This window comes from Etheostoma cragini, chromosome 2 (assembly GCF_013103735.1).
Source record: "Etheostoma cragini isolate CJK2018 chromosome 2, CSU_Ecrag_1.0, whole genome shotgun sequence".
In the NCBI taxonomy this organism is placed as follows: Eukaryota; Metazoa; Chordata; class Actinopteri; order Perciformes; family Percidae; genus Etheostoma; species Etheostoma cragini.
In genome coordinates, this window is record NC_048408.1 from 11,941,870 (window position 1) to 11,969,835 (window position 27,966).

General features: G+C 39.6%; 1 protein-coding gene across 7 annotated transcripts in view; it reads left to right on the forward strand.

The window, feature by feature from the left end:
- Positions 1-27,966, forward strand: part of inpp4b (inositol polyphosphate-4-phosphatase type II B) — a 224,257-nt gene that overhangs the window by 149,067 nt on the left and 47,224 nt on the right. For 6 of the 7 annotated variants that reach the window (XM_034891446.1, XM_034891449.1, XM_034891445.1 and 3 more), the window contains 4 exons: positions 15,441-15,552; positions 19,116-19,185; positions 21,908-22,055; positions 27,630-27,760. In XM_034891446.1, the coding sequence (XP_034747337.1) occupies positions 15,441-15,552; positions 19,116-19,185; positions 21,908-22,055; positions 27,630-27,760 (461 nt within the window). Of the gene's footprint in view, positions 1-11,535; positions 11,805-15,440; positions 15,553-19,115; positions 19,186-21,907; positions 22,056-27,629; positions 27,761-27,966 lie in introns of those variants that run through there. The other variant, XM_034891486.1, reaches the window with a different exon arrangement.

Genomic DNA, 27,966 nt, shown 5'->3' on the forward strand with positions numbered 1-27,966 from the left:
AAGTCAGCTCAAGTTTGCCTGATGATAAAGTAATCCACCTGCAAAATTACAAAAAAACACATGTTGAATATCTCATTTAAAGGCTGGAGTAGAAGATGGAAATATATTTAAACAAATTTGAAAGCTGGAAGCGTTTTGCTGATTGAGATTAAAAGTCTGAATAGAAGATAAACCCCTTAAGAAAATCATTTATCAGGACGGTTGCGGTCATCTGAGGTCAGGTTTTAGCCTAGTTCAATTTCAGTTTAATTTCAGTGGTATTTTGTTTGATGATGAATCTGTATCTGTAGGCAGGTGTGCCTTTGCCTGCGTGGTTTGTCGTGTGTGTTTTTGTGTTTTGAAGATACTTGCATCAGAGTAGCTTGTCCTCAGTGTTTTCCTACCTAGGGTTATGCCTCTAAGAACTCAGATAACATCATCACCTCACAGCAGCATGCTTGTTGTAACTTGGTTGTAACATTAATGTGGCATCATATGCCATGTTTAATAATGTTTTATTTCTGTGTTTGCTTGTGCATTTTCTGTAATATATGTACCGTTGACAATTATTAGCGGTAACTTTGCTTTCCCTTCGGTCCCAATTTATGCAAATCCAATACTGTCCAGGGACTCCAGAATAGACGGAAATAACACATCTGTACTGCATTAGAAAAACTGCATGGCATTAATATAAAGTAGGTATATCTGTAAAGGGGTAGGACCCGTTTTCATTCAGATATTCTTGAGGTGAGAGGTTAAGGGACTCCATTTCAAACCAACTTTGGAGCATTATGAAGCCCCCTTACCAATGGATTCCTTGGATCATCCTGTTTCATATGATACCATTACCTTCAACGCTAATGAGATGTGTTTCTTTAAGGCAGTATGCCAGCCAGGCCAGGCCAATCATTAAGAGGTTTTACTGCATTGGCCCAAATATAAGACGACAAGGAATATAAGATGACCACCCTCTTTTTCAAGACAAATTTTTGTAAAAAAAAAAAAAAAAAACATTACTACTTCTTGTTTTTGTAAAGAAAACCCTTTTTTTTCTTGAAGTATGACCATATTTAAGTCAGGCTTTTGTTTTTAACATGTTTTGTTTTTAAATAAAATTGTTTGTCAACATATTTTAGATAAAAGTATGATATGTAAATTGAAACTCATGGTATTCACCCTAAACACTATAAAAAATAAATAATCTGTAGTCTATTGGTATGCCTTTTTCTAATACCAATTAGGCCATCCATCATCACAGGGAAAAAAAAACATGTTCAAGATATATAGTGTCTGTCAATTTCTGCCAGCTGTTGCACAGCTTCAGCAGCGTCCCCAGACAGACATATGGACAGGAATGGGTGCATACGTCCTGAGCAGCACTTTAGACAGCTTAACGCAAACTCAGTGCTTCAGTTTACATTAACTGTGTTCGAACAGGTTTGAACATAAAAGCTAGAATGCCTGTCTGGTCCGGCTTGGTTACTATTATCGCCGCAGTCTGAGCTGCAGTTCACTCTCACTACTAGTTAAGAAGTAATAGTAACTAATACAGCTAGTCATCCTTACTACCAGGTGGCCCGCTATTTGCCACTTACAGCTGTTGTGAATGTATATAGACATTTAAAAGACTAGACCCAAATTCCAAAATGACTCCCATTTATTAGACAAATTTCCGGGGGAAAATATTATATTTGGGCCAACAAAAAAAATAAAATGGATAGTCTTTATATTTGTAATCCTGGATAATTGTCCTTCATATCAAATACACCGTCACATGCTGCAGCATAGTGCCTTGCCTGGTACCTGCATAGAGCATGTAGTAAATCTTTCTCTCTCTGGTTGTGAGTTATATGGACTTGGACCCCTTGGCTTATTGCCGTGTGGCCATTACTCTCACAGAATGACGGAGCTACTGTACCTCAGAAATGCTCCCATATCTTTGCTGAGTGATGCATCCCATAGCCATACTAAGTCAGAAGTGTTTATTTATAATGCAGTAACTAATTACGATCATAATTGTCGTAAAGATAGATGCATGCAGTAGATACTATAGTAGTTTAACTAATAGTCTTTGGGTTTGTATTTTTAGAATGTAGCCATTTAATAAGTGATTTAAAGTGTTTGCTGTTTATCTTTGGTTCGTTCATTGTCATTTGTTCTTCATTGTGTTGCATTTTTATTTTAAACTGAACTATTTGCATACGTTTGCAAGTTTTCATCCTGCCTCTCGGCAAGCTCTGTAGACATATTTTTACAGAATAACTCAAGAAGTGATGTACCTGCTTCCACCTCCGTTATAGAGTTTGGCTTGCTTTGCAGGCACGCACATTTCTAAATCTAGCATGGTTTAAATGGGGACCCGGGACAAGCAACACAACCACTGTGCTACAGGAGCTGGAAAGATGTCAGCGCTGCAGAGGTCTCTCAATAATGCATATTATGTATACACATGGGAGGAAAGATTATTATCTCCAAAAAGGGAGGTAAACCTCCTTCACCCCACCGAAGAAGAAAATAGTTGTCTAAATAGGACAATGGGTATACGAATGTGTTTGCTAAATAAATGGCACACTCCAGTATTGCTATTTCAGCCCTGCTGAAAGCTTTGCGTTCATTCACTTGCCCTCTCAGTCCTTGTTTTTTTTTTGCTCCTCTTGTTATCTCTAAAACTTTATACACTCAATAGGAGAGGTACTCTATGACCCAGTTCTACAGCACAGTTTGATATTTGATTTTTATATAAATTTGTGCTTCTGTGCATCCATCAGAGGTTTACCATGGCAAGAATACATAATCTCCAACCCGTGCCTTTGCTGCCTGGCTTCATGGCTTATTCATCCACTCCTATTGGATAGCACCTCTCTTTGCTGTCCCGCCAGTTTAGCCCACAATCATTATAATACCATTTACCGCCCCAGAGCCCTAACTATTAACCTGTCCCAATTCTCAAACTTACCCAGAGAAAGCCAGTCTCACTTACATAGTATCCCCGTTGACAGATTTCTATCTGAGCCTGACCTAAAAGAATTACGATCCAACTATCTGATACAATTATACTACCCAAAAAGTGTATGTTTGTGTGTGTGTGTGTGTGTATGGGTTTGCCCATACTTGTCTTAGTCATGTTATAGAGATGTTCATCTTTTTACAGAGTGGCGCTAGTCCCCACATGGTAAGACTCGGCGTTTGGTTGAGAATAGGGTAACGGCTAGGGTTCAAAATGTAGTGTTTGTGGTTACAGTCCTCCTAAGTCAGAATGCACTTTGTGTGCATTTGGTTGGGGAGTTCTAAATGAAAGATCTCCATATTGTACTCAAAAATGCCAAAAAATTAATAATTAAATAACAACTTTTATGTTTATGTCTGTGTGTGTGCCAAAGCAGTCTGGCTAATTATACTGCTCTCTGGAGGGATTCCTCTTCCATCCCTTGTGACAGTCGCAGACACTGAAACACATGTTGCCATTTCTCATTGTGTAGTCATTAGCTGCTTAAGTTAAAGCAGAGAAATATTTAGTAAATAAATGAAATAGAGGTTAATTAGTAACATATAAATGTCTTTCTTCATGTTGTCTTTGTTTTAACCATGTAGCAATGAATAGAGGAATATGTGCTGAAGCACTAGGAGGAGACTAAAGGGTATTTAGGGCTGTGGCGTGTGTGTGTGTGTGTGTGTGTGTGTGTTGCTCCATCCGCAGGGTTCATTCAAGTAGGAGTCAAAATCTCAGATGTTGAAATGTAAATCCATTTATTACAAAGGATATCCAGAGACAAGGTTACCTGGATTATAACAAAATATAGCAGAACATCTTATGTTATAGAACAGAGTATTGCAAAACAACTTAATGCAACAAACTATATACTTATAACAACAGACTTAATGCATGACCAACATGTCTACATTTTTGTCAAAATAATGCTTTTACCTTTTAGCTTGAATATATAATGCAAATCACACACAATGTCTAAGCACATATAAAATTTCAAAATTCCAACAGTATACATACACACAGAGTTGCTTTGCATGTAGTATAGAAATGGTAGTGCTCACATATGTGACACATATGCATGGAAAAGAGGGATTAAAGGCACTCAGGTGGGATGAAATGCACATATGGCCTGCTCATTTTTCCTCCTACAATACTAAAATGCCTTTTTTCTGCACAGTTCTTCTGCATAATCTGTAAGATCCCCCAGGCATCACGCTCATGGGCAGAATATGAAAATAACTAAGTCGGCCAATGCTACATGTTGGCATCAAAGTGTAACTCTGAAATGGGGGGGGAGGGATTCCATTGACAAGCTGACTTAATCACCTGCCATTACTAATCACAATTCCAATAAAACCCAAGCATAGTATCGACTAGTGAGCCTAACATCCATATTAAACAAGGTAAGATATATTATTGTGGGTAAATCATTCATCAGGTTCTTCCAATAGCAACATACCACATATATGATGGGAAAATTAGATGTATTAGAAGCCCAAGATGGGGGAGAGACATTAAATAAATCTGGCCCGACGTGGTGCTGAGGCATGCTAGGGGCACAGCTCATGCTAAGTGATGAGACTGTAATAATGAGGACAAAATGGAGGGAGGAAGAGGGAAAAAGAGCAGGTGTATAGAGTCAAGTCTCACAGGTTCCTGTATTAATATTATTTAGGCCATCCTCTATTTTCTTCTCTGAGTTACATTGTTGTGTGCCATCATTCAAGCACCCTGCTGGGACAATGTAAAGGAGAACAATGCAATCTTTCCTTTTGCTCCATCTCCAATATGTGCACCAGAGAAGCTGAGGGTCATGCATAATATCCTGTCTGCGTTGCTTCTCAATATAATCCTCAATAATGCAATTTGGTGTCCATTTGTAGGCATGTACTGGCTTAAAATATTCAAATGTTTGTATTTCTTGCAGGTTGTATAACACACCAGTGTTCTGTTTCTTTATTTCTACCTAAACCTGATTAATTAGGTTTAAACTGTACACACATTTTATATTTAGACACACATTTAGCACAACCTTCATGCCACAATTTTTATATCAAATTTGTGCAAAACTGTTTGAAGGTTGAAATAGACTCAAAGACTTGTTTAGCCACTAAGAGAAGGTTAATTGTCATTGTGTTGCTGTATTTGTTTTGGTGCCTAATTCCACTAACCTTGGGAAATCTCTAGAGTCACAAGCTCATTGTTGTTTTGAGCACTTCCACAAACAAGAAAACCTTACTTCTGTTGGACTTGTGTTTGTCCAATCATGCATGATGCATATCCACTGTGATATGTTTCTCACATTAGCATAACAAGAAGCCTATGTTGACTCATAATGTTGACACTGTTTGGAGTAAAGGGAGTTAGGCTGCACTGCGGGGATATGATGCTCGGGTGCGTTTCTAGAATTTTCCTCACCTGCATTTACATAAATGGTCACTAAGGTGCTGGTCACTTAGAGTGTGTGTGTGTGTGTGTGTGTGTGTGTGTGTGTGTGTGTGTGTGTGTGTGTGTGTGTGAGCGTGAGCAAGGAGTTCGGATGTGTCCATACATTAGATTTTTCAGACATTTGCATTTGTGGAAATAAACATACACACACACACACACACACACACACACCACAGGAGCTTTTAGATGTGTGGTCCAAATCCTCTATTTAATAGCGTTCAGGTTTTTGTAATGAAGGCTGGTTGTTTCTTTGCAAAGTCCAAACAAAGACATTCATTCTTCATTTTAGGTCAAGGTCCAATATTTATCTTGTTGCCTTAGCCCAGTAATAGTATACTGCACCATGAAAGTGTGTCCTATTTATGTACCAAGGCTATTTTATTTACTTTACTAGAGAAAGAGGGAGAGAGAAAGAGGAATAACTACTCAACTGTAATAAAAAAAACATATCCTGTCTAGAGTTTTGGCTTCTTTGCATTCTCTTTTTGGGTCCAGTAGAGAAGGAAGCACAGAGATTCTATTATTATTACAGTATAAATACACTCCACTATTTGCATGAAATTCACATTCCTAAACTGTTCTGTTAGTCTGAAGTTATATTATTTTGGAAGATTCTTACCTTTGCACAACCCCTACATTGTTTCTTTTTAACACAGAGAGGTTACTTGCCTTGTACCTGTATCAAGTATTAAATCACTTTCATTCCCTGAGACAAAGGAGAGAGCTAAGTGCTGCCTGCCATTTCCAGATTTTGAAAGGCTAGTTTTTTATAGCAGAGTTGTGGCTGACCTTTTTTTTTAAAGTGACTTTGACTCCCTTACGGAGACTTAGCCCAAGACTCACCTGATTGTTACGATCTCAATCTGCACACTGTACATATTTTGTTTGTATTTACTCTGTCCTGTTTGTGTGTGACTGTAAAAATAGTTTTACAGCACTTTAACGTCTGACTTTCATGAGCTTGAAACTAAAAATGTTATTTACCATTTAGTTATCTAAAATTAAAGGGAAAAAGCCCTTTTCAAATGATTTTCAGAAACACTTAGGCATAACAAATTGTCCAGGTCCAGAGTAAAATAGTCCAACGTTTGAAATTTGAATTTGGTTTTATGTTGTTGATTACTGTCTCATTGTTCAGGAGCTCCAACATGTTGGCGTTCAGCTCATAACAGAGCTTCTGTCGTTAAGGTTGAAGTACATGCAGGCCCAAAGTTAAGCTTAGACGTATGAACATATGGCAGAGGCCTGACAAGCTGTGCGCGCAATGTCCTAAAATGGCCACTGTACAAAGGATAATACAAGGTAACATGGCCTTTGGTCCAGCACCAACCTCCTTCCACTGTAATGTAGAACTATTGGTCAGTGCTCAGTATCAGCTGTATTCGGTAAAACAGACTCATGCACAGTTATGCAATGTTATTACGCTGTTTCTATATGTATCTTTATCTTCTTAGATATATTTTATGTAACTTGAGCCTGCCCTGTCAAAGACAAATTTCTTTCACTCATGACAGACCATACAAGTTTCCTCACCTTATTATATCTTATTCATATTGTTGTTAAATGTGATGGTAGCATTTTCTGAAGAAGTGTACAATAAGGCTCTTTATTAATATGATCTAGTCGTGAGCTTTTTGGCACACACATTTTTTTTCACGCAATTTTATCCAGTCACCTGCACACAAACAGACTGTAGTCTAATGGGCAGCTGATTATTCGTTTTGAAGTAGCAGGAATTAAACTGTCTGGTCCTTGGCGCATCTATTGAAGACGTCCATGTTGTTACTTTCGAAGACAGTAGAGCTTTTTCTCGAAGATTCTATGTTGGGAACAGGTTTCTACAGTCCTTTAGTCTCTTTTTCCCTTTGTAAACATGGACATAATTTCTGTGGAAGAATCCCATTAGAGCAATTATAAGTACTGTAAAGTAAATAAATAAGTCAGTAAAGTATGGAACAGACCTAAAATATAATTAGCAATATTACACATACAGACTAATTTCAACCAACAGAATTATATTTGTGATGTTCTAAAAGCAGCACATACCCAGTAACTTAGTTAAGACAGTGGGCAATACAAAGAGGAAGTGATAGACCGCATTTAGTGTTGTTACTAAGCAACTCCACAAATCCTTTAAGAACAGGAATTAACACATGTACCTGTACCAAAAATAAAAATTGACATGTATTGACAACTATTAAATTCAGTTATGCTGCAGTTTGTACATGAAAAGCAAAAGACTGAGAATTTTTTTTATTAAGTGGTCATGAGCACTGGACTGGAAGGACTGGAAACTCTGCAGGAAGAGAGATTGCATTTTATCTCCTAGCCCTCTTTCCCTACCTCTAACTTGCTTTTGTCGCTTGTCAGGCCGCCATTATAAATAATAACTTAATACTGACTTGCCTGTGAAAATAAAGGTGAAAAAACATAAAATAAAATAATATTCTCACTCATGGCATACTGCATCATTTTCTGTTTGCTTGCTGCTGAAAGAGGGACAAAAGAAATATGAAGAATCAAAGTTCATTCTTGAACTAGGAAAAAATAGTTTCTACAATCCCAACTCGAGGTTTGCCCACAGGCTTTTTCCTGTTTCTGTCTTTAGCAGATGGAGTTTGCTTAGTTGTTTGGGCGTTATGATTTTCTGCATGGCATTTGTCTTTTTTGTCCCTGTTGGATTAAAGTTAGAGCATGAAAGCTCATTCTTGACCTTGGAAATAACTGTTTTTTTGTTTAAAATGATTCAGAAATAATGATGGAAATCCTGATTGGCTGCTCTGAGATTTTACAAGGCTTCTACCAAAGTTGTGCAGCCAAGATTTCAATGCTACAATCATCATCAGCCTTTATACAGCTAAGAGTGCTGCTGTAGGATGTGAGGCACCACACTGCCATCACAACGACTAGAAAAAGTAGCTCTCACTTTCCTTCTGCTTAGCTGTAGCTCTCTCTTTCTATCTCTCTCTTACTCACTTACTTACTCACTCACTCACTGTTTCACACACACACACACACACACACACACACACACACACACACACCCTCATTCCTCTCAAAACAGGTACATTGTGTTGTTTGCATGCATCCCTTTCATACCTTCTATGAAAGCTGGATGGGAACACAGACAAAGGCTTGTTAGTATTTCTTCCCCTGAGGCATTGGTTCTCTTAGGTCTCCCAGGACCCTGTCACAATCCTGTAGCAGCTTTCCAGGTAACAGTCCCATAACAATCACATGCCACACCTGTGTTTCTCATATTTACGCTTAATATGAAGCTGTCACCACCAGCCGGAGGTGCTTAAAGGTGCTGGTATGTGGATTTGGTTGCCTTTGGAAAGAGCCAGGCTAGCTGTTTTTCATGTTCCCAGTCTTTATGCTAAACACCATAAAGCAGTAAAACCACTTTGCGCTGGCTGTTTGATTGTTTTCTTATATGGAGAGTGGTGGAAGCTTTACCCTTACCGTGACACACAACTCAAAATTGACGCTGAGCGCTGCGCTCAAAGTTGCTGCTGACCTTTCAAGGCGCAACCATGAAAGGAGGTAGCCAGAAGCGATGATTACGTATACCTGTGCCTGTACTTTACTCTGTGCGCTACCAGTCGTTTTACTGCCTGCATTAAGTGCATACTTGTTGGAATCTATGGCGGTCTTGATGCTACTGGTTGGCTTTTTATTGAAGAGCAATTACTGAACAAAACTATCAGTTTGACAGAGATGAAAAGAGACTGTTTTGTTGGCTCTTTTACAGTTTGTTAAAAAAATATTTACGAAGCCTAAGTGATTCTCTATGGGGGCATCTACTCCCTCTCTCTATTACTTAGTCATTTTAATTGAAACAGACTGTGAATTTTCCCTCAGTAAGTTTCAGTAATCTGATGCGTTTGTGAGAACGATTTTGAACGATTTTAGTAGTTTTCCTTGTTTTGCAATGTGGCTCGTTTCGTTAGACCCCTAACACTTAAGTGTTGACAATGTATTCATTGAGTGTGTGATAATTAAAGTGATCATTGAGGGCATACAGTACAGCGAGAGCATACAGTACGCTCCGGGTCACTGCACCGTCTGCCCTCTTCCACTTAAACGCCACCTCCACCCACGCTCATTCAATTGTCATTGATCTGCACTTAGCTTTTCAATGACTTCACTCTGAAATAATGCCAGCCATCTTTGTCAGAACAAGATATGCACCTTTTTGATAATTTTCATCTTAACAGTGACACTCTACTATACATATACACAAAAACAAAAAAGCTTGATATGGAATTGTGCTACAGAAATAATGCAACAAAAACTGTTGTGTATATAGAGCAAACAAAGGTGTGTGTGTGTGTGTGTGTGTGTGTGTGTAGTTTGTCAAGTGCAGTAGCTCCTGACTTTTAAGTCCCTGTAATATTACAATAATACCAGGATGACATAAATAAATATATAATAAACTTGCTTTGGAGGAGTTGCAAAAGAACGTACTGTATGTTACTATATAATATGTTAAAACTAAGATAAATTTGGATAAAATCACAATCTAAGTAATATTTAAGACATTACTGTAAAGTCAGAAATTTGTGTATCTCTGCAAAGTACTGGAATATGGATTTCAGTAGTGAACATTTAATGTTATGGATAAAGTTTTGTTAAACTCAAATGAGATTTCTGATATCAGTTGCTAATATGGCTGCTAAGTCATATATTGGACAATATTTAGAATGAGCCCCACCTTTGCAGTCTCATTAGCGTTGCCATAGCTTAGCTCACACGGCCACTAGTGTTTCAGCTAGCTCACATTGGTGTGATCAGTAGTAACGTGCTCCTCAGCATGAATTCTTTCTATAGGCCTGTACTAAACACAGCAGGCTGGTGGAGATGAGAACAATTTCTTGACCCATTCTTACCTTAACCACATCCCTACTCTGCTTTGTTGAATTCAGTCTTTTTTTAGATTTTTTTTTTTTTCCTGGCCGCTAGCAATAATGGGCTAGACTAAAGATAGTTTAAGATTTGACAAGCCGTAGCTTCCCTCACATGTAACGTTTCTTCATGTGTACAGTACAATATTCATTTAAATGAAATATATTTGTGAATATCTCTGCCATAGTAGCCTGGGTATTAATGCAACACAAGGCATTTTCTCATTGAGTTTTCTGTGTTATTTCCTACATCAACGGCTTTCTCTTCATCTCCCCCGTCTGAGCCCCAGCCTAAATTTACAAGGTTGGTTAAAGAAATAACATCCTTTCTGGATAGTTTTTTCCACATTGCTTCTTCTGTGAAAACAGCTTAACCAAGACGGTTTCTGACACTGGTTAAGCACTAACATAAAAGTAAATGTAGTGTGAAGACACTTCTCGTCATGCAAGAATAGTAAAAGTGTGTGTGATGTGACTGGAACACATAGGATGCATTAAAACTCACAAATCTTGTGCAAGTATGCATCTTTCCCTGACACAGCTCCCATTCTGCGTATTACAGAAGTATTGCAGCAGACAAACTGATTTTTTACATTGCATAAATTTGCATTGAGAACAGATTTTTACGAAACTTTAATACAAGATACACTGCTTGTTTTGCATTCATTTTAGATTCAGACTGAATATATATTTTTGGTGGAAGTCTCTTTCATCAAGAAGAAACCAGAGCAGTCTTTTCTTTGGGAATATACTTCAAGTAGTCCAGACAAGCCAGAGCATCTGTGCTCAGTATAGGGTCCCCTGGTGATTCTGGCCAGCTCTATGAACAATGCCTCCAGTGTAGTCTTATTGATTGAATCAGTCCTTAAGTTGCGAAATGTGCAAGAACTGCTGAATCACATGATAATGTCAATCATCCCCAATAAAAATCAGGAGAGTCAGTATCACGTCTAAAGCTGGCATTCCCCATTATTACAGTCCTCTGTCCTCAGTGAAAACTACCCAGCTCTATATTTAGCCCACCAGTCCAGCTTTATATAGGTCAAGAATCCCATCTACACTTCCACTGCTACACTTCAGGACTTAAAGTGATCATATCATGCTAATTTTCAAGGTTCATATTTGTATTTAGAGGTTATATCAGAAAAGATTTACATTGTTTCATTTTCAAAAAGCGCTATGTATATTTTTGTTGTCCTGCACATTGATGCAGCACCCCTTTTCCCCCTGTGTGTCTGTTTTAGCTACAAAGTGAGGCATCTCAGAACCGGTTACATCTTTGCTGGGAGTTGCACAGGCGCAGTGCCTAATTAAGGACTACCAGCCAGTCAGAAGCAGGTTATGAGGACATGCAACGCTAACAGCAAGGCAAGCATAATAACGTGTGTTATAAAGTGACACACGTTCGTCATGGAAGTAAAGGCTGGACTACAATAGAGCAGTTTGGAGGAGTTGGTGAACAGTGTTTTCTGTTGGAGATTGTAGGTCCCTTTGGGGTGGACTTTGGGCTTTTTCACTTTTGTAAACCTATAACATGCACAAAAAAGATGTATAACACAATATTGGAAAGGAAAAAATCATAATAAGAGCACTTTAAGCATTCTTTGTGCCTGGGAATTAGTTTTTTCTGCCACTCCCATTTAACAGGCAACATACAGTTACAAGGTGTCCTAAAGGTCTCCTTGACTAATTCCTCTATGGGCATAATCCAGAGAAAATTCAAAATAGTTTTTCCAGGTGCCGCTGTTTTTTTATCTTTTATTTATTATTGTTCTACAGTTGAAGCAAAGGCCCTTGTGAGGGGCAAACGCAAATGGTGTTTTGGTTTATTTGTGTGTGTGTCAGGTGTTTTCTCCTGTGAGGCTACCCATAGAGAAAAGCCCTTGACCGCCATCGAACTATTGCTGCTTTTAAGTCTTTTGATGAACTTTACCCACCCATGCACTGTTATATTCAGACCTTTGAACAATTGCCCTTCCCTTGCCATCACTATGTGAGTCTTTACTTCTTTAGGTTCACAAATAATAACCTTCACCATCTGTATCTGCCTTCTAACCACAAAACAGTAGTAATATTAGTATTTACAGTAGCAGGGGGAATGCTAAAAATTGATTATTGTGATACACTGAGAAACTACAAATATACTGTACAGTGTTACTCAGGTTTCTGCTACATAGCAACACACACATACATCCAGCCCAACCCCTAGGCTGCATATGTTTACTCAAACTAGGAAAATGTTCTGTCTTGGTGTTTCAGTGTGTTGGTTTTATATAGTGAAATTTTGCAGACATTTCCCTTAAGGGTCCATTTAATTGAATAAACTCATTGCCATTGGAAGAGTTTTCAGATTTCTTTGGACCACAAACTGCAGTGTTACAGACACATTTAAAGACACGTGCTGAGTGTCACTTTAGAAGAAGAAGCAATGTATTATTACATTATCACACTCTGTTGTACATTACACACACATCGTTGTGGGATAGCTATGACATGGATTACAGAGAACCTTAACTGACCTCACACACCCAAAATACTTGCACATGCACACACAGGACCACATATATCAACAGAGAGATGTTAGAGCAAAGTCGCAGCTGTCACATAGTCAGCTCTCCCAGCTGTAGGGGGTTTGGTGTCTTGCTCAAGGTCAACTTGTCATTGCCTGGGAGAGAAGCTGCCAGCTGTGGCGAAAAGTGCAGGTCTTGAGCCAGCCGCACTCTGGTTCCCTAAGCCAAGGCGCTATTGGACTGAACTACTGCCGCCCCCTAATGTGTATGTTGTCATGTTTTCAATAGTTGTTCCAGTAGTCAATGTTTGTTTGGTAAATTAAGTTTCCTAGTTTGTGTATTTTCATCACAAGGATAAAATTGGGTAGACGTAGGTTTACAACTCATTGAACCTTTGCAGGAAAGAGGAAATGTTCTGACTGAACCATATTTTATTTTGGGGATCCTTAGTGGATAATACTGTCAATGTTCTATGAATTTGTCTGTAAAGAGAATGTTTTTATTCCTGAGTAAAAGTAATTGTAAGATTTGACACTCGTTAGTAGACTTTTATTTTATACAAATGATTTAGTGTCTCTCGTTTGAGCGGTTTCTGTTTAGCACAGTGTATATGCACTTAACGCGTATGACATACATCAGCGGCCTCTAAGACCGGCAGGGTACAGATCAGGTATTTAAAACAATTTACACTGCATGTTTCTACATTGGACATGTCTTTGTGAATTGCAAGAGAGGCTTTTAAAAGAAAATAACTCTTAAATATAAGGCACTTCCCTGATAACTAATTCTTTTTTGAATTGTGCCAAATTCTTAGCAGCCATTTTAGGTGCATTATTTTTGTCACTTTAACAAAGCCGTCTGATTAAGTGTTGTCATAAAAGAGATCCTGGTGCAATTAGATTTTCTTTTTTAAAGATGGGCTGAAACTGACTGAAAGAGATGGGTGGAGTAGCTGGTGGAAGGAGGAGAAGACGGGCTCCTTTCTCATCCACAGCTCTCCAGAGAATCTTTAAAGTTAATTTGGGGTCAGTTAGTGTGCAAGGTAAAAGTTTGTGTCGCTGCAGACCAGACATTCTGTTAACTTCTCTGCCCTTTTCTTTGCTTGATTTTAGCAGACTTTGTACAATAAACCAGCAGTACCGTGATAGAGCTAACTTAAATGAGTAGAATGAGCTGCTGAATAGTTCAGACATTTATGTATAAAGATAGTATTTGAACAGTTGCTGAGTTTACGTTTGGCCGCAAATCAAGAAAATCACATAATGTATCTCTCAAAGGCCTACATTAATTATCTTAAAGCAATTCTAAGAAATCTCTCCCGTCTGTTTAAATGGAGAATTTCATTAGTGGATTGAGGCAGCGCAATCTAAAGACTAGAGGGCCAATGTAACCCTCAAGGTTTGGATAGGGACGACTATCACTGAATGTGAAGCATGTTAATCTCCATTTCCTCGATTATGTGTGGGCCACTGTCGGTACACACTGTTTGTTCAAAGTCAGGGTGACTTTGTTTTACTGTGCTTCAGTCCTGTGTTGCATGGAGAAACAGAGGGAGAGAGAGGTGATAAGGAATGGGGAAAACAGAAAGATGAGCAGAGGTGTAAACACTGAGACAGGTGTCTGGCAAGGGACAATGATTAGATTTATAATCCAAGCAATGTTATTTTTTCTGTTCAGGGACTCCTGTCAGACAGTAAGCACTAACTGAAGCTCCCAGTGTCCCACTGCAGATACATGTTCCTTCCCTCTCCCTCCTTGGAATCCCAATCCTCCTCTACTGTATTCCCTTACATCAGTCCCTACCTTTCCAAAGAATTTCTTTTTCCCTTTCCTCTTTTCCCTTGGGTGTGATTAGATTTTTTCCCTTGTGTCCAACCAAGATGGATAGGGCTTGAAAGCATCCTTTCTGCTTCCATCACCCTTCTTATGTTTTCTCCTTCTCAGTCAGGGGTGTGTCATCCTTCCACCTCGTGTCTCCCCAGAGCCCCGGCTGGCATACAACATCCAATATTTTCTCCAGCTAGAGTGGAACTGAGCACATTAGGGATGGGTCTGCTAAGGTGATCAGACTTGCTCGTGCGATGCACAGAGACCATTTTTCTTCATTTGAAAGCATCTGTCTTACTGCCAATACAATAGATTTTCTATTAGCTCCTTAATCATGGCTCTATGATTGGTAACGTGATGGTCGGGCTCCCTCATATGAAAACTCTAGTATCAATTTTGTGTCTGTCAGGGCACATAGCCCGGGTTATTAGACTGCCATTTGAACAGTTATACAAAATGTTCCTTCCTTCAACCCCGTCATCTTGCTGCTGGAGCAGGCTCAGCTTTATTCTACTTGTACACTCTTATGCCGAATCTGTCAGAAAAAGAAAGTGCCGCAGTTCAAGCATCAATGTCCTGATTCCAGCTTTATAACTTTACAACCTGTTCGAGGCTAGAAATAAGCTCATTAGGTTTGGAGGGTTTGGGGGCCCAACATGGAGCTGAATCTTTTTCAGGGCCATGGAGAGGTAGTAGCTGGAGGAAAATATGCTTTTACAGAACAGACTTTATATTCAACAGATTAAATGACACACTAACTCTCCTCCTGTCTCCCTCTAGGTCGTCTGATGGTGTGTGCGCAGCGGGAACGGTGGTGGTAAGTCGTCTGAAGATGGGGGAGATGGAGGAGGTTGACGTAGACCACATCACCACTGACATACCATCACACAAGGTAAAATAGCAGGGTGAAGACACAAAGCAAGAGTCCCCATGCTCCAGATGCCTAGCGCTAATGCTAGGATTAGACTGGCACTGCTCAAGTCCTCAAATGAGATTAAAGAAACTTCGCTAAACCCTAATGGGGATTTAGAGGACGTGTATGTGTAATGTCTGTGTCTGTGCGTACTGTTGTGCTGTCTCTCTGCCAAAGATTAAAGAATGACCGGCCAAATTAGCATCTCGACAGTTATACATTTGACCCTGTTTGCGTGGGATTGTGTAGCCAGTCCGGCATTCTTTCTTCACCTGACCAGGTGGCAGATGCTTCTTGAATGCAGCTTTCCTGCCGCCACCACCCTCGTCTCCACTCTAATCTCATAGAATACATACTGCTTAACTCGGCTCTGAAGTGACTTAACATAATCAGGGGAGAGAAAGAGAGTATTCTCCTTCAGAGTTTGACAGTAAATCGAAGATTGTGTCATCCAAATGGGCTGCCACCATACCAGAAATGAAGTTGTATGTACTCTGATTTCACTTAATTTTCTGAACATTCCTAATGGAGCCAGATTTGTTGAACGTTTGTCAAGTGAGTTTGTGCTGTAGAGCCAGAGTTGGCTATTAAAAAGAAAAGAAGGAGCTCTAATGATGTTTCTGATCTGTAAAGGGGAACATTCAGAATGTCTCTCACTACAGCTATGCTATGCAGCACAGAGACTTGTAGTCCTTGCTTTTGATTTGGTGTTGTAATGTGTGTATGTGTTTTTGTGTGTTTGTGTGAATCACTGTCTTATATAATTGACCAAGGGCTTCTACATGGCTGACTGGCTTTCAGTTCTACCCACCCTTTTTGCTGGTGCAGGGAGGTTCCCTGCTAGGCTCCAGAGTGTCACTGACAATCTGGCCATGTTGACTTGATGAATGTGTAGCCGTGTGTGTTGTCGGAGGGGGGGTTTGGGAGGGGGGGGGGGGGGGGTGCCTGTCGGTGGGTGTTTGTGGGTGTTGTCACAGCACATTTCCCCTTGTGTGTTTCTGTTGCAGAAGATGATGGGAGGAAAGAGGGAAGGAATGTGACAAACATTAGGGAGGGCTCACTTGAGACTCAAAACTCACTTGTGGCGAAGTTCTTGTTCAATTTACCTTAGCCGTGTGTGTGTGTGTGTGTGTGTGTGTGTGTGTGTGTGTGTGTGTGTGTGTGTGTGTGTGCGCATGCTGCGATTGGAGCCACTTGTTTGATCATTCCCTGTCATTGTTTGAGTTGCTGCTACTCATGAATATCCCACGGGCCTCTCAAAAACAGTCAGCCACAACAAGAAAGAGACTCCAGTCACCTTTGATCTGATTTCTTTACATATTTTGGTCATCAAAGAGCCATCAAACACATTCTGTCCGCTGCCTACAATTACAATGGGACTCCTTTCACAGCTGTGGCCCTTGGCTCATTGTTAATACTTTTCATTATATGAGATCTTGCTTGCTTCCTGCTTACTGAAATTTCCTGATTGTTTCTGTCTGTTTTGTTCAACAGACACATTTTATTTTAGAGTTTGTGTATGTGAGCATGCGTATTGTGTTGGGTGTCTATTTTATTCAAGATCAGTTTCTAACTAGGAGAGGTGATGGATTGTTTCTAGCAGCCATTAAAGTCCTGTTCTGGGGACAGGTTTGGCTGTCTAGCTGTGTTAAATGATTCATCAGACAGGGCAGAGCTGACAGACAGCAAGCAAAAAAAGTTGTTAGTTGTCAGTATTTGTTTGATGAGGAGTCCCAGACTTAATGCATCAACAAGCATTGAAGGTTTTCAGTATCAAAGGCCTAGCAGTTTTGACACAGACATATTTGAGTTTTATATGTAGCAAAGTGTACAGATACAAGGGTATACAGTTTTACACTATTTATGAAATTAACAGGCCGACAACTCTCACGCATAAACTGTGTCTCACCCAGTTGACACTTTTCACACTCTCACCGGCACATCCATTTTCTCATGCAATAAAAAACAAATGTTTAACTGATAGCGCTGCAGTGTGAAAAGAAGACACTTACAGTACACTGACAGCTCAATTAGCTCAAATTAAAATATAACATTCATAATTCCCTAATATTTGAACTGTCAAAAATCTTCAATGTTATCCTATTCAGGATGTCCCTGAGACAGTGTAAAATCTTGTGTAATGTTAATTATTCTCTCCAAAATAAATTGAAAGATTGGTAACCCTGAATTAACTTGACGGTTTTATATTTGATAGCACCAACAATATGCTACGCTAAAAACAAACATCACAATAATGTAGTAAAAGCCAGGAGAATTTTTATAAATAATGTATTGAACACTGTGTTTAACTGCTCTAACTTGTAACAAGCGTCACTTCCACAGCCAAGGAATACATCGTTTACCAACTAAATTTATTAGGGCGGTTACAGGTCAAGTAAAATGAAGAACTTACATATCTACCGTGTAGTTTTTCTCCAGTGTATGGAAGCTATTGATGCTGTCAGAGTTTAGGGTAAAGCGAAAGTTACCAATGTAACTACAGTTCTGTGAATCCTGGATGACCGCCAGAGATCCTTGTCACTCGGAATCTTGTGAACTCGCAAGAAGATTCTGTAGGAATGAGCTTGGGTAAGACACCGGAACTTAATAACTTGGGTCACCCCGAGGTCACAGGTGACTTTGTTGACATAAATACTCATCCTGTGCAAGCGCAACATGGAATATATTCAAGGTCAAGCACTGCCTCTGTTGGTCAGCATGGATGAAATAGAACTAGCAGTTCTATCTCTTTTTGTATTTGGAGAAGTTTAAACTCAAAGAGCGTAACCCAAAATATCGAAACGTAAAGGCTGAAATGGCAGTGGAGGTAATGAATTCCCAACCTGCAACCCAGTCAACAAAGTCACAGAAGTGTGTTTCTTCCCAGCTGTCACCTGCTCTGACATCACTGATAGCAGAAGTGCAACATGCTTAAAATTTGAACTAAAAAGAGAACAGTGCAACAGCAGCTTTATGTGGTTGCATATGGGTCTAGTCTTTAAGTGTATTCATTCATTGAAATCAAATGGCATTAATGTAGTAATGCAAAAAACATATCTGTATCTGTACTTATTTTCAGAATTCTGTTAATAATACTTGTGTTTGCATGTTTAGAGTTACATGTTCAATTTCAGTTTAAAAAAACGAAATGGTTCAACATCTGTCAACTAATGAATGTTATTGTCCAGCCAGTTTGGATCCAACTGGCTGAATTCACCACAATACTTTACACAAATGCTATATTGCTATATATTCTGACTGAAAAAGCTAACATGGGCTTTTTAAACCTAAACTGCCACTGAGTTGTAAGAGGAATTATTGGTCATAGGTATACCTGCAAAAGCAGCCTCACTTAAATCTGCAGCCAAAGATATCCGTCACCTAAATTATGCACATTTTTATTGTGAATTACCGCTGAAAACTGTAACACAATCTGCAGATTCCATTTTGGGTTTAATATTCATGATCAATGCCCTCCTTTTCAGGAAAATCCTATTATTATAATAATCTCTTTTCCTTTCTCCTGTTCTTTTTCTTTCCAGTGTCCCTTGGTTTGTGAGTCCGCATCCCATGCCTGCATCGACAGAGAAAATAACCCACTGACAGGGCCAGGTATGATTCATGCCCTGAACACCTGTAATTTCACTATTCATTGCTGAAATGATGGCAATAAAAAAAGAACATTTGTTCTCAAATTTTCCTTTGAGAATAAAGGATCTGTATCCTTTACATTTTGATTCTTTGTCCACATGAAATAAAAATTTATTTTACAGGAGAAAAATTGCACAAAAAAACACCCTGTCATGGTTTTATAGGAAGGCTTAAAAAATTATTGCAATGCAGCTTGTAGTTGGCATACTCCTTTTTCTGGAGGTCCTTAACTTCAAATTGACTTAAACTAACCTTTTCAATTTACAAGATCTAGTCTTCCTTTTTGATTGAAGAATTTATATTTTTCCTGCTTTTATTAAATATGAGTCTTGGTGTTTTTAGGTGGCAAGAAAGAATAGTGGGAGGTATCTGACTATAAAGTAAACCTTCTCGGTTGGTTGTGGATGAACTGAAGATAAGCAAAATACACTATGCTAGCAGCATGCAATTAATTTAGTGGCAACACAGAAAAGTAGTCCCCTCACTGGTAGGGAAAAAAATAGAAATGTAGAGAGAAAATTAAAGACATGGACAAAAAGGGGTAGGCTTAAAAAAGTCACAAATCCTTCTGTGTTTGAGAACTATTTTCCTTTTTTCATTCCATGCATTAATTTGTTCCACACATCAATTTTCTCTTTTATCCAGATTTCCCACCCAGATTTCCCAGCAACCCCACACCTGTTGTCATGGTGTCATTGTCGCTTACTGTTTCTGCTGTAATTACCTAGTGAACTGCAGCCATGTGTGCAGGTGTACATCTGCAGCCTGTCAAAACAATATCCTCCCTGCAGACCCCGCCAGATTGAGTAATGCAATTTAGTCTTCCACTTGTATTACCTTTCACAATGAGCATGCAGAGAGCAGGGAGAGAGGGAAGCCCCAGCACACCACGTCTCGGGAAGTCATTTTTTTAAGCGGTGTCGGGGATGGAAACGGAGGCGTCTGATTGGTGGTCGGATTAGTGTGGTGGCAGGGGGGAGTTCAGGGGTTCATCTGCTTCTCTAACAGAGGAGGAAGTCCGCAACTTTCGCTCTTCTGATTGAGGTTGTGCCTTTGCCTCCTTCTCTCCATGTGTCCCTTTTTTTATTTGTATCATCCATTTCACTTTCTCTAATCCCCATGCCAACAATTTCTAAATATCCCATTTCCTTTAGTTGCAATTATGATTCATTTTTGCAGTGATTCCATGGCCAGGCTTAACCTTAATCATCATTAATATAAAAATCAACTTCAGCAGCATAGAAAAATTATAATCTGTTTTGATTATGAAAATGTAGTTAGTTAGTAAATAAAGATATGTTTCAAACAGTGATAGAAACTCTGTTGGATCAGAGGTTTCCATGTTCAAGAATTTTGCCACACTCCCCCTGAGAAATATCACATGGTGCTTCATTTCGGTGCTCATCATGGTTAGTGTAGCCCTTAGTTAGTCCAATTGAACCAAGTGCATAGTGTTCACATTTAAAAGGAAAAGCTGGCATTATTTTATTTTTTTTCCCACAAAATGACCAAAGTAAACACTCTTTAGTTTGTCTTTCAATGCTTTCCGATTTCTTTACCCCATCTCTGGCCCCAAGTTTTATCCTTAAAAAGAAAGGCTAGGAGCAAGGTTTTACTTTACACAAGCACATTTTTTATTTGAATTTCAAATGATTGGTCAGCATTTTTGTTAACAATTGTTGAAACCAACCAGCCAACATAATTAATGATGATGCCTTCTTGGAGCCATCTGCATTGAAAGGCATCACTGAACACTTGAAGACAAATGACGTAGCACCACCAGAAATTAATGTCTTGGGCACTTGGACATAGACATGACTTTGAAAAAAGGACAATCTGGGGCCAGATGAGGGTACAGTGCACTTTGACGGGTTTGGTAGGGGGAGCGTTTTCTGTGCCGTCAGCAGGAGCAGAAGTGTGTCTCCCACTTTTGAATTCAAGCGATAACATTTTACTGGTGCCATGCATGTTGGACTGCCTAGAGTGAGATTGTCAACGTTTCACCCCTGGTGCTTCAGCTCTGACTTATTGAGCGACTTCCTTTATGACTGCAGCTCTGGAAAGGAAAAGGACTGGTAAACACTGTTCAAGGCACACAGCTTTCTTGCCCTCTACTGCCAGGATACAGATAAGAGCATTAGAGCTGTTTTTCGTTTTCAGCCCAATTGCTGCTATTAGCCACACTCTACAAAAATGAAGAAGATGGGGTTGAATCTGAATAGGTTTTATTGGGGGGCTAGGTTGTAGGGTTAGCAAGCAAAGTTTCAGAATAATTAAACTAAGTCTTACCTACTGTTTTAAAAAACAAGCAATTAAAATGGAAATAGAGGGGGAAAAAATTAACAAGAAAAAGTGTTAGTATTTCAGTCAGTATTCTAGTCTGCTGTGGCAGCACAGCAGACTAGAAAGAGAAAAGCCTTGGAAGATGAATCATCTTATCAATGGCAGACACATTTATTGATTATAGCATTTAATTTGTCCTTCATACCTGGTGACTTTTGAAGATTTTCTGTCTGTAGTGTGCTTGACAGTGCCAGCTGCCATAGTTGTTTTAGATCTTCTATTTTTTCTTTGTAAAATTAAGAAGGCTAGAATTATCTTTGATGACAACATGGTGTATTTTCTGCTGTGTCAGATGGTTCAATATATCTTTCTTCCTTCTTACTTTGTCTCACTCTATCAGTGTTCAAGAACCCAATATGCAAGGTGTACAGATTTCAAACAGTGGACAGCAAGTGGATGCTTGTGCGGGAGCAAATGGAGGAGTGCACGTTGTCCTTTAGTATCCCCAAACAGCTGCTCTCACTGTATATTCAGGAGGACATAAGCAGGTAAGTCACTTTGAAATCATACTGTCGATCATGTGGATGTCACTGCCAGCTTTCTCATTGCATCAGTTAGCTCGTTTCCAGTTCAGTTTGTGCAGGCTTCAACTAACCAGCCAATGAAGAAGAATGAACAATGAACATTTAAAAGTTAAAAGTAAAACTCCAACCAGGTGTTACCTCATTATGTGTAGAGTAAGTAAGTGTAGTTTCTAGACCGTCGTTCCCAACCCAGTTCACGGATGTAAATGATTGTTTAAAGATCCGCCTATATTTGGTGAGGGGTGAATTATTCAAATCTGCTTAACACTTCAAAAGAGGCTCCCCTGCCCATGTATCCAATAAACGACAAGCATTGTCACTTTCAAACACACTCATGCACACCTGATCCCTGTCCTCATGCAGCTTTGTAAGCAAGCTCCTGGAACATCTTGCCACTGGTTCGGAATTAGACCGAAAATTGAAGTCACACCTTCAGATTTCAGGCCTGGTTCATTTGGTGACATGGGTGTGGATTAATACTTTAGCTCCCTAAAACATTCTCTGAGCAGCAATTTTGTCAGAAATACAACAGAGGAGCAGCTGGTGTGTTTGCCAACAGCTCAGCCAAACAAACTCATGGAGTCAAGTTAGTAATTGGCCTTTTCTTCCATCATGCCATGGGCGATCACGGTCTGACATCATGCTGTGCACAGTGCAAGTAGTTTTCCGCACAATGGCAGGACACAGTAAAGTTGTTTACCTTGCTAAGAAGCCTACAACTCGTTATTGAACAGCTCACTGTGGCGTTTTCTTTCTTGTTCTATTACTCCCTCCAGTATTTATAGCGCAGAGCAGATTGACTGCAGTAAAACCTTGAACAGTAGATGCCAGAATGTAGTTATTGAACGACAACACGGGCATACTGCTCAGCAACACGCAGACCGTTATTTGAACCCTGCTACAAATTGGCAAAGTGAATACGCAGCAATGATATATTTAATTCACATGATAACGTAACTCTCCTCATACGCAACGGTATGTAACCCTAAGCCAATCCTCCAACCTTCATAGTTAACTAGCTGCTGACTTAGATATTACGCTTAGACAGAATGCCTGTTTCTGTCCGTGACTTGTTTGGTAACTACATGCTAGCGTCTACTGTCTCTGTGTTTGCATCCGTAAACCCCATTAGAATTTAACAGTGTCAAGGCAAGTCATTCCTCAACTGGCCTGTTGTCCCTTGCAACCCCTTCTCCTACATAACACATATAGGCATGCAAACATAAACACAGATTCAGATGATTTTCTTATACTCCCATTAATACAAAGAATAGCCATAAAAAAATCCCAGATTTTTATGTACACAAAAGAAATCCAAGGTTTTTATGTACTTGGTTGTGGGAGGAGAGTTTGATTTGTAATCATCGTGTGCACCTAAAGAATCACAAAGAGTTCAAGGACACATTTACATGCAAAAATAAACAGAGAAATGTCATCATACCCTCCACCACACACGTAGAAACACTCGCACAACTATAATTGACCGATTGACAAGACAAGCTTTGGTATCAGTCCGCTCACATTCCCAGACCATGGTTCCCTCATGCCCTCTTTGTTTCTCTAACCCTTCTTTCTGTTTGAATAGAAAATGGTGTCCTCTGCAAACGGATCATTTAAATCACAACTAAATTTAGAAGACACTTACAGAATAATTATTTAATGTCTTATCTGTATAAAACAGCTTATAAGCACACAGCAGGTTCTGGTACAGAACACCGGTTCTGTCAGCCATCCTTACACTGGTGCTACTGTAGCTCATCGTTTTTAATGATTCAGTTTGTGATGCAAAGTTGTGAGTGCAGCAGTGGATGGTAGGTGGCTTAGTTTGCTTCCCCACTCAGTGATAATCTTGTGTGTGTGTGTGTGTGTGGGCGTGTGTGTGTGGGCGGGGGTGCGTGCGTGGGCGTGCGTGCGTGCGTGCGTGTATATTGCAGCACGTTTCTTTTAAACGGTCTACTGTAAAAAGCAACACCAAAGGACCTGAGAGACATTGTGACTTTTTTTTAACGTGGACATTAATCAGCCTACACTTCTTCTTATCGTGCCCTTCCCCAATCCCACCTTTGCTCTTTCCAGACAATAGCCCTCTGATAAAGCGGTGATGCCGTATCCCTCTACCCAGCACCCCACAGCCTAATAACCCTCATTTAGCAAGCAGATATGTTTCTCTATTATTTTACCCATTATCTATAATTTAGACCAGGATCATCAACCCTGATCTGATCTTCACACCCAACACAAAATAACAGATCTCTCTGGAGACAATTGTCCACTTTGACACTGTGATGCACAAAAAGCAGTGGCTGAGAGGTAAAGTTAGAGGTTAAGATCATTGTGAATGGTTTCAATCTCTTAGAGATGATTGTTACAAGTCAGTACCATGTAACATTTGCTATATAAACCAGACAAATGTTCAATTTTGTTTTTGTGGAGTTTTTAAGCCACATTTACAGAGATGCAAATCTAATTTCTGTGACTATTGCACAAAACTATTTTTGAATACACATGTATATTTATCATTGATCTCTGTTTAAATCCTTTTATTATTAAAAATGGTTTCAAGCACTATTTATAACTCGGGAAAATGATGCTTCCTTTGAATAACCTCAATTCAAATGCATGCCTGTGCCGCATGCCTGTGCCGCTGCCAGGCCGCTGCCTGTACGGCTCCCTGGGCTGCTGCCCGTGGTACTATAAGCTTTATTTGCTCCTGGTAATCTGAAATGTACTTCTTTTGTGAGGAAGCCTCCCGTCTATCTTTCTATGCCATAAGCATAACTTACTTACAACCACCTGCAGATCGTGTTGGCAGAGTTGCCCAGCATGTGGCACCTCGCTGCCTTGAGGTTGTTTCCAGCTGCATGTTTGTTTAGAACTAGACAGAGGCGAGGGATGAGGAAAATGTCTCAAACTGTATGTGATTAACCATTTATTTTACAGCTGCTTCAGTTTTTAATTAAGACGGGCTAGAATGTAATTTGCAAGTTTTTGCTGTATGTGTCTGAAGTTAGGCAATTGCATGTGCTGGGTTTTGTATGTTTTGATATATTCCTTCCTGAGATTTCTGCCTCTCCCTTAGTCTCGCATTGCCAGACCTTCCTCTACAGTGCTGCGGAGGAGGTCTGGCTAGCCCACACAACATTCCTGCATAGGAGAAAAACTTGCTCTGGTTTTTGGGCATTTCTTTAAACTAATCTCAATCGCCTTGTGTGGCGCTAAGTGCCGGACGGAGCAATGGCGCCTCTGCAAAATAGCCTCGACAAGGAACTTCTTTTGGTGTAACGTGTGTGTTCAAAAGTTGTTTTAGTTGTGTAGCTGAAAACTCAGATTGAACAGATAGTCTAGCTAGCTCTGAGGAGAGATCTGAGGAGCAGTTAACCATAGTCCTAAGAAATCGATTGGAGTTTAGAATGCTAACACAAAGAAAGGTGAGGGACATCTGGCCAAAAACAAGGGACATCCGGCAGAACCACTAACGGCACCAGAACAATCCCGTAAATTAAACCTCTGCGACATATGTTAAATTTACATTACTACATTTTGGGCCAAAAGCGATCTCTGTGCACAGTGCAAGTGTTTTTAGCTCCAGTAGATGAACTTTTGGTTTAAACCAACACGCCCAAACCGCATATCTCATTAACATTCTTGTATTCTGGGCATGCGCATGCCGGCCTAAACAGGAGGCTGCATGCATACTCTGCCCATTGCTGGTAGTTGCCATGGTAACATTAGTAACTGAGTCTCAGAGACTCAACCAGGCAGCGAAACATTTGTGTCACTGCTAGTGTATCCAAAGATCACTGTTTGCGGCCATTGAGACTGCAACACAAACCGGAGATTTCAAACCAAAACGGGGTCGGAAGTGTTTTCAAATTGCTCCAGTTTAGGGGCTCTCAAACGCCAGAGCAATGTGTATGCGAGGTGTAGAAAAATGTGTTTGTTTTTAAACCAAAACGTAGCCATAGACTTCCTCTCACCTAATACATTGGAAGCAAATTAAATTTCTTTGTGAAGCTCACTATAGCCTGGCTAATACTGACTTTTTGAGGCAGATACGGATATCGATATTTAGTAGTTAAAAATCTAACAACAATGTTTTTTTTCTTGTTTTTTTTCTTTAATTGTGACCAAGCTGCATACTACGCAGGACATTTTACAACCTTACAGTGCTCTCTGGTTGCCAGCTATATAATGGAGACACTGTTCCAGAGTTACATTCTGCGGTGCAATTTCGTATTACTTACTTTAAAAAAAAAGATTTAAGAATTAAAAAAATTCAACCATGTCCTTCTAAAACAAACGGGGTGTTTGGATAATTCACAGGCCTGGCTGTAAACAGGTTTTAGTGAAACTACATTCTAACAAAGAAATATAGTAAACTCTTGACAACTAAAAACCACCAGAGAAATATGAGATAATGTATTTTTTATTTTTTATTTAGCTTAAACCCACCCCTTTATAACATAGTGGGTTTGATAATAAATATGACCTTGACTCTGTGTCTCTCACTGGAACTTTTTCTACCGCACTCTGCTGTGTTTTGAAGTACTTCAAAGTAATCTAAAAATAACTTCCTTACCTGAAGGAGACAAGGAAGTAGTCTGGAGAGGCTATCGGCACCTAACGCTTTGTTGTAGTAGTTGAACTACAACAAAGAAATAACTACTACATTATGCATTCAAACAATTATGCCTGGTCTGAACAATAAGTCAAACCAACGAGCAAGCAGCCTTTAATTTTAAGACCTACAATATGCAAAATGTATGAGGTATAATCACCTACAATTGGGCTCGTTATCATGAAAGCAATGCATACAACCGTGTATTTGTTATCCTGAATACCATGTTGAACTTCTTTCAACCTTTAATTTCTATAATATCACTGCAATTTACTTTTCAGTGGATGCAGGAGGGCTGGTTTCTGAATATCTGTCCATCTGATGTCACCTTTTAGATGCAATTAGTAAACAACTGAAAGAGACTGTACTTCGTAGTGTGGAATAAGCCCCACACACAAAAACACAGACACACAGAGCCGCTGTTATTTTGTAAAGAAGGGGCACAGATGATTTTGCCGTTAGGCTGCAGGCACCACTAGATAAAAGACAGGCGACGGATCACTCCAGTGACACCAGTAGAGACTGTCTGGCTTTATTTTATACGTAATGGTAAAAGAATGGCAGGAGCAGGGGAGGAATTTGATAGGGCAGAGTGGATAAGTGGGCACCAGCTACTAGCCTGAGGTTCAACAATGTGTTTATCTGGCTCAGCACAGAGGGATTTGCAACGTTACTGTGTGCATGTGTGTCTGCGCCAGTATGTGTAAGGGTGTGTCTGTGTTTTGCCAGGATTGTTAATGTGTTGTTGTTTTTTTACCTAAACTAAAAAACATGTTCTCCCTTAAATTACAGGATCATGTTTCATGTCTAATGTCTTTGTTTAAAAGACAAAGAAGCTAAGCCGTAAAAGCAAGCAAGCAAGCCATGATGAAATGTTTAATATTGATAACAGGTCCTTATAGATCTGTGTTTTTCTCTAGGGTGCAGGACCTGAAGGAGCTGGGGGAGCTTTCTCCTCACTGGGACAACTTAAGAAAAGAGGTGATGACACGATATGGAGGAATCATCAGCTCATACCAAGATACTTTGGCTGAACTGGACAAAATTACTGGTATGACTGCACCTGCTGCTAAATTTTGCATACATACCTGTGTCCACACATGCATTCTTGCACACACAGGGTTTTACTCAAAATCGTACAAACACACTTAGTAATGAATTATTTCCAAGAAATGTCTTTGGTGTCATTGTTTTCTTGACCTTTGCTTAGTGTCACTTTTTTCTGATATGAGTGTCCATGTTTTTTTTTCTCTTATT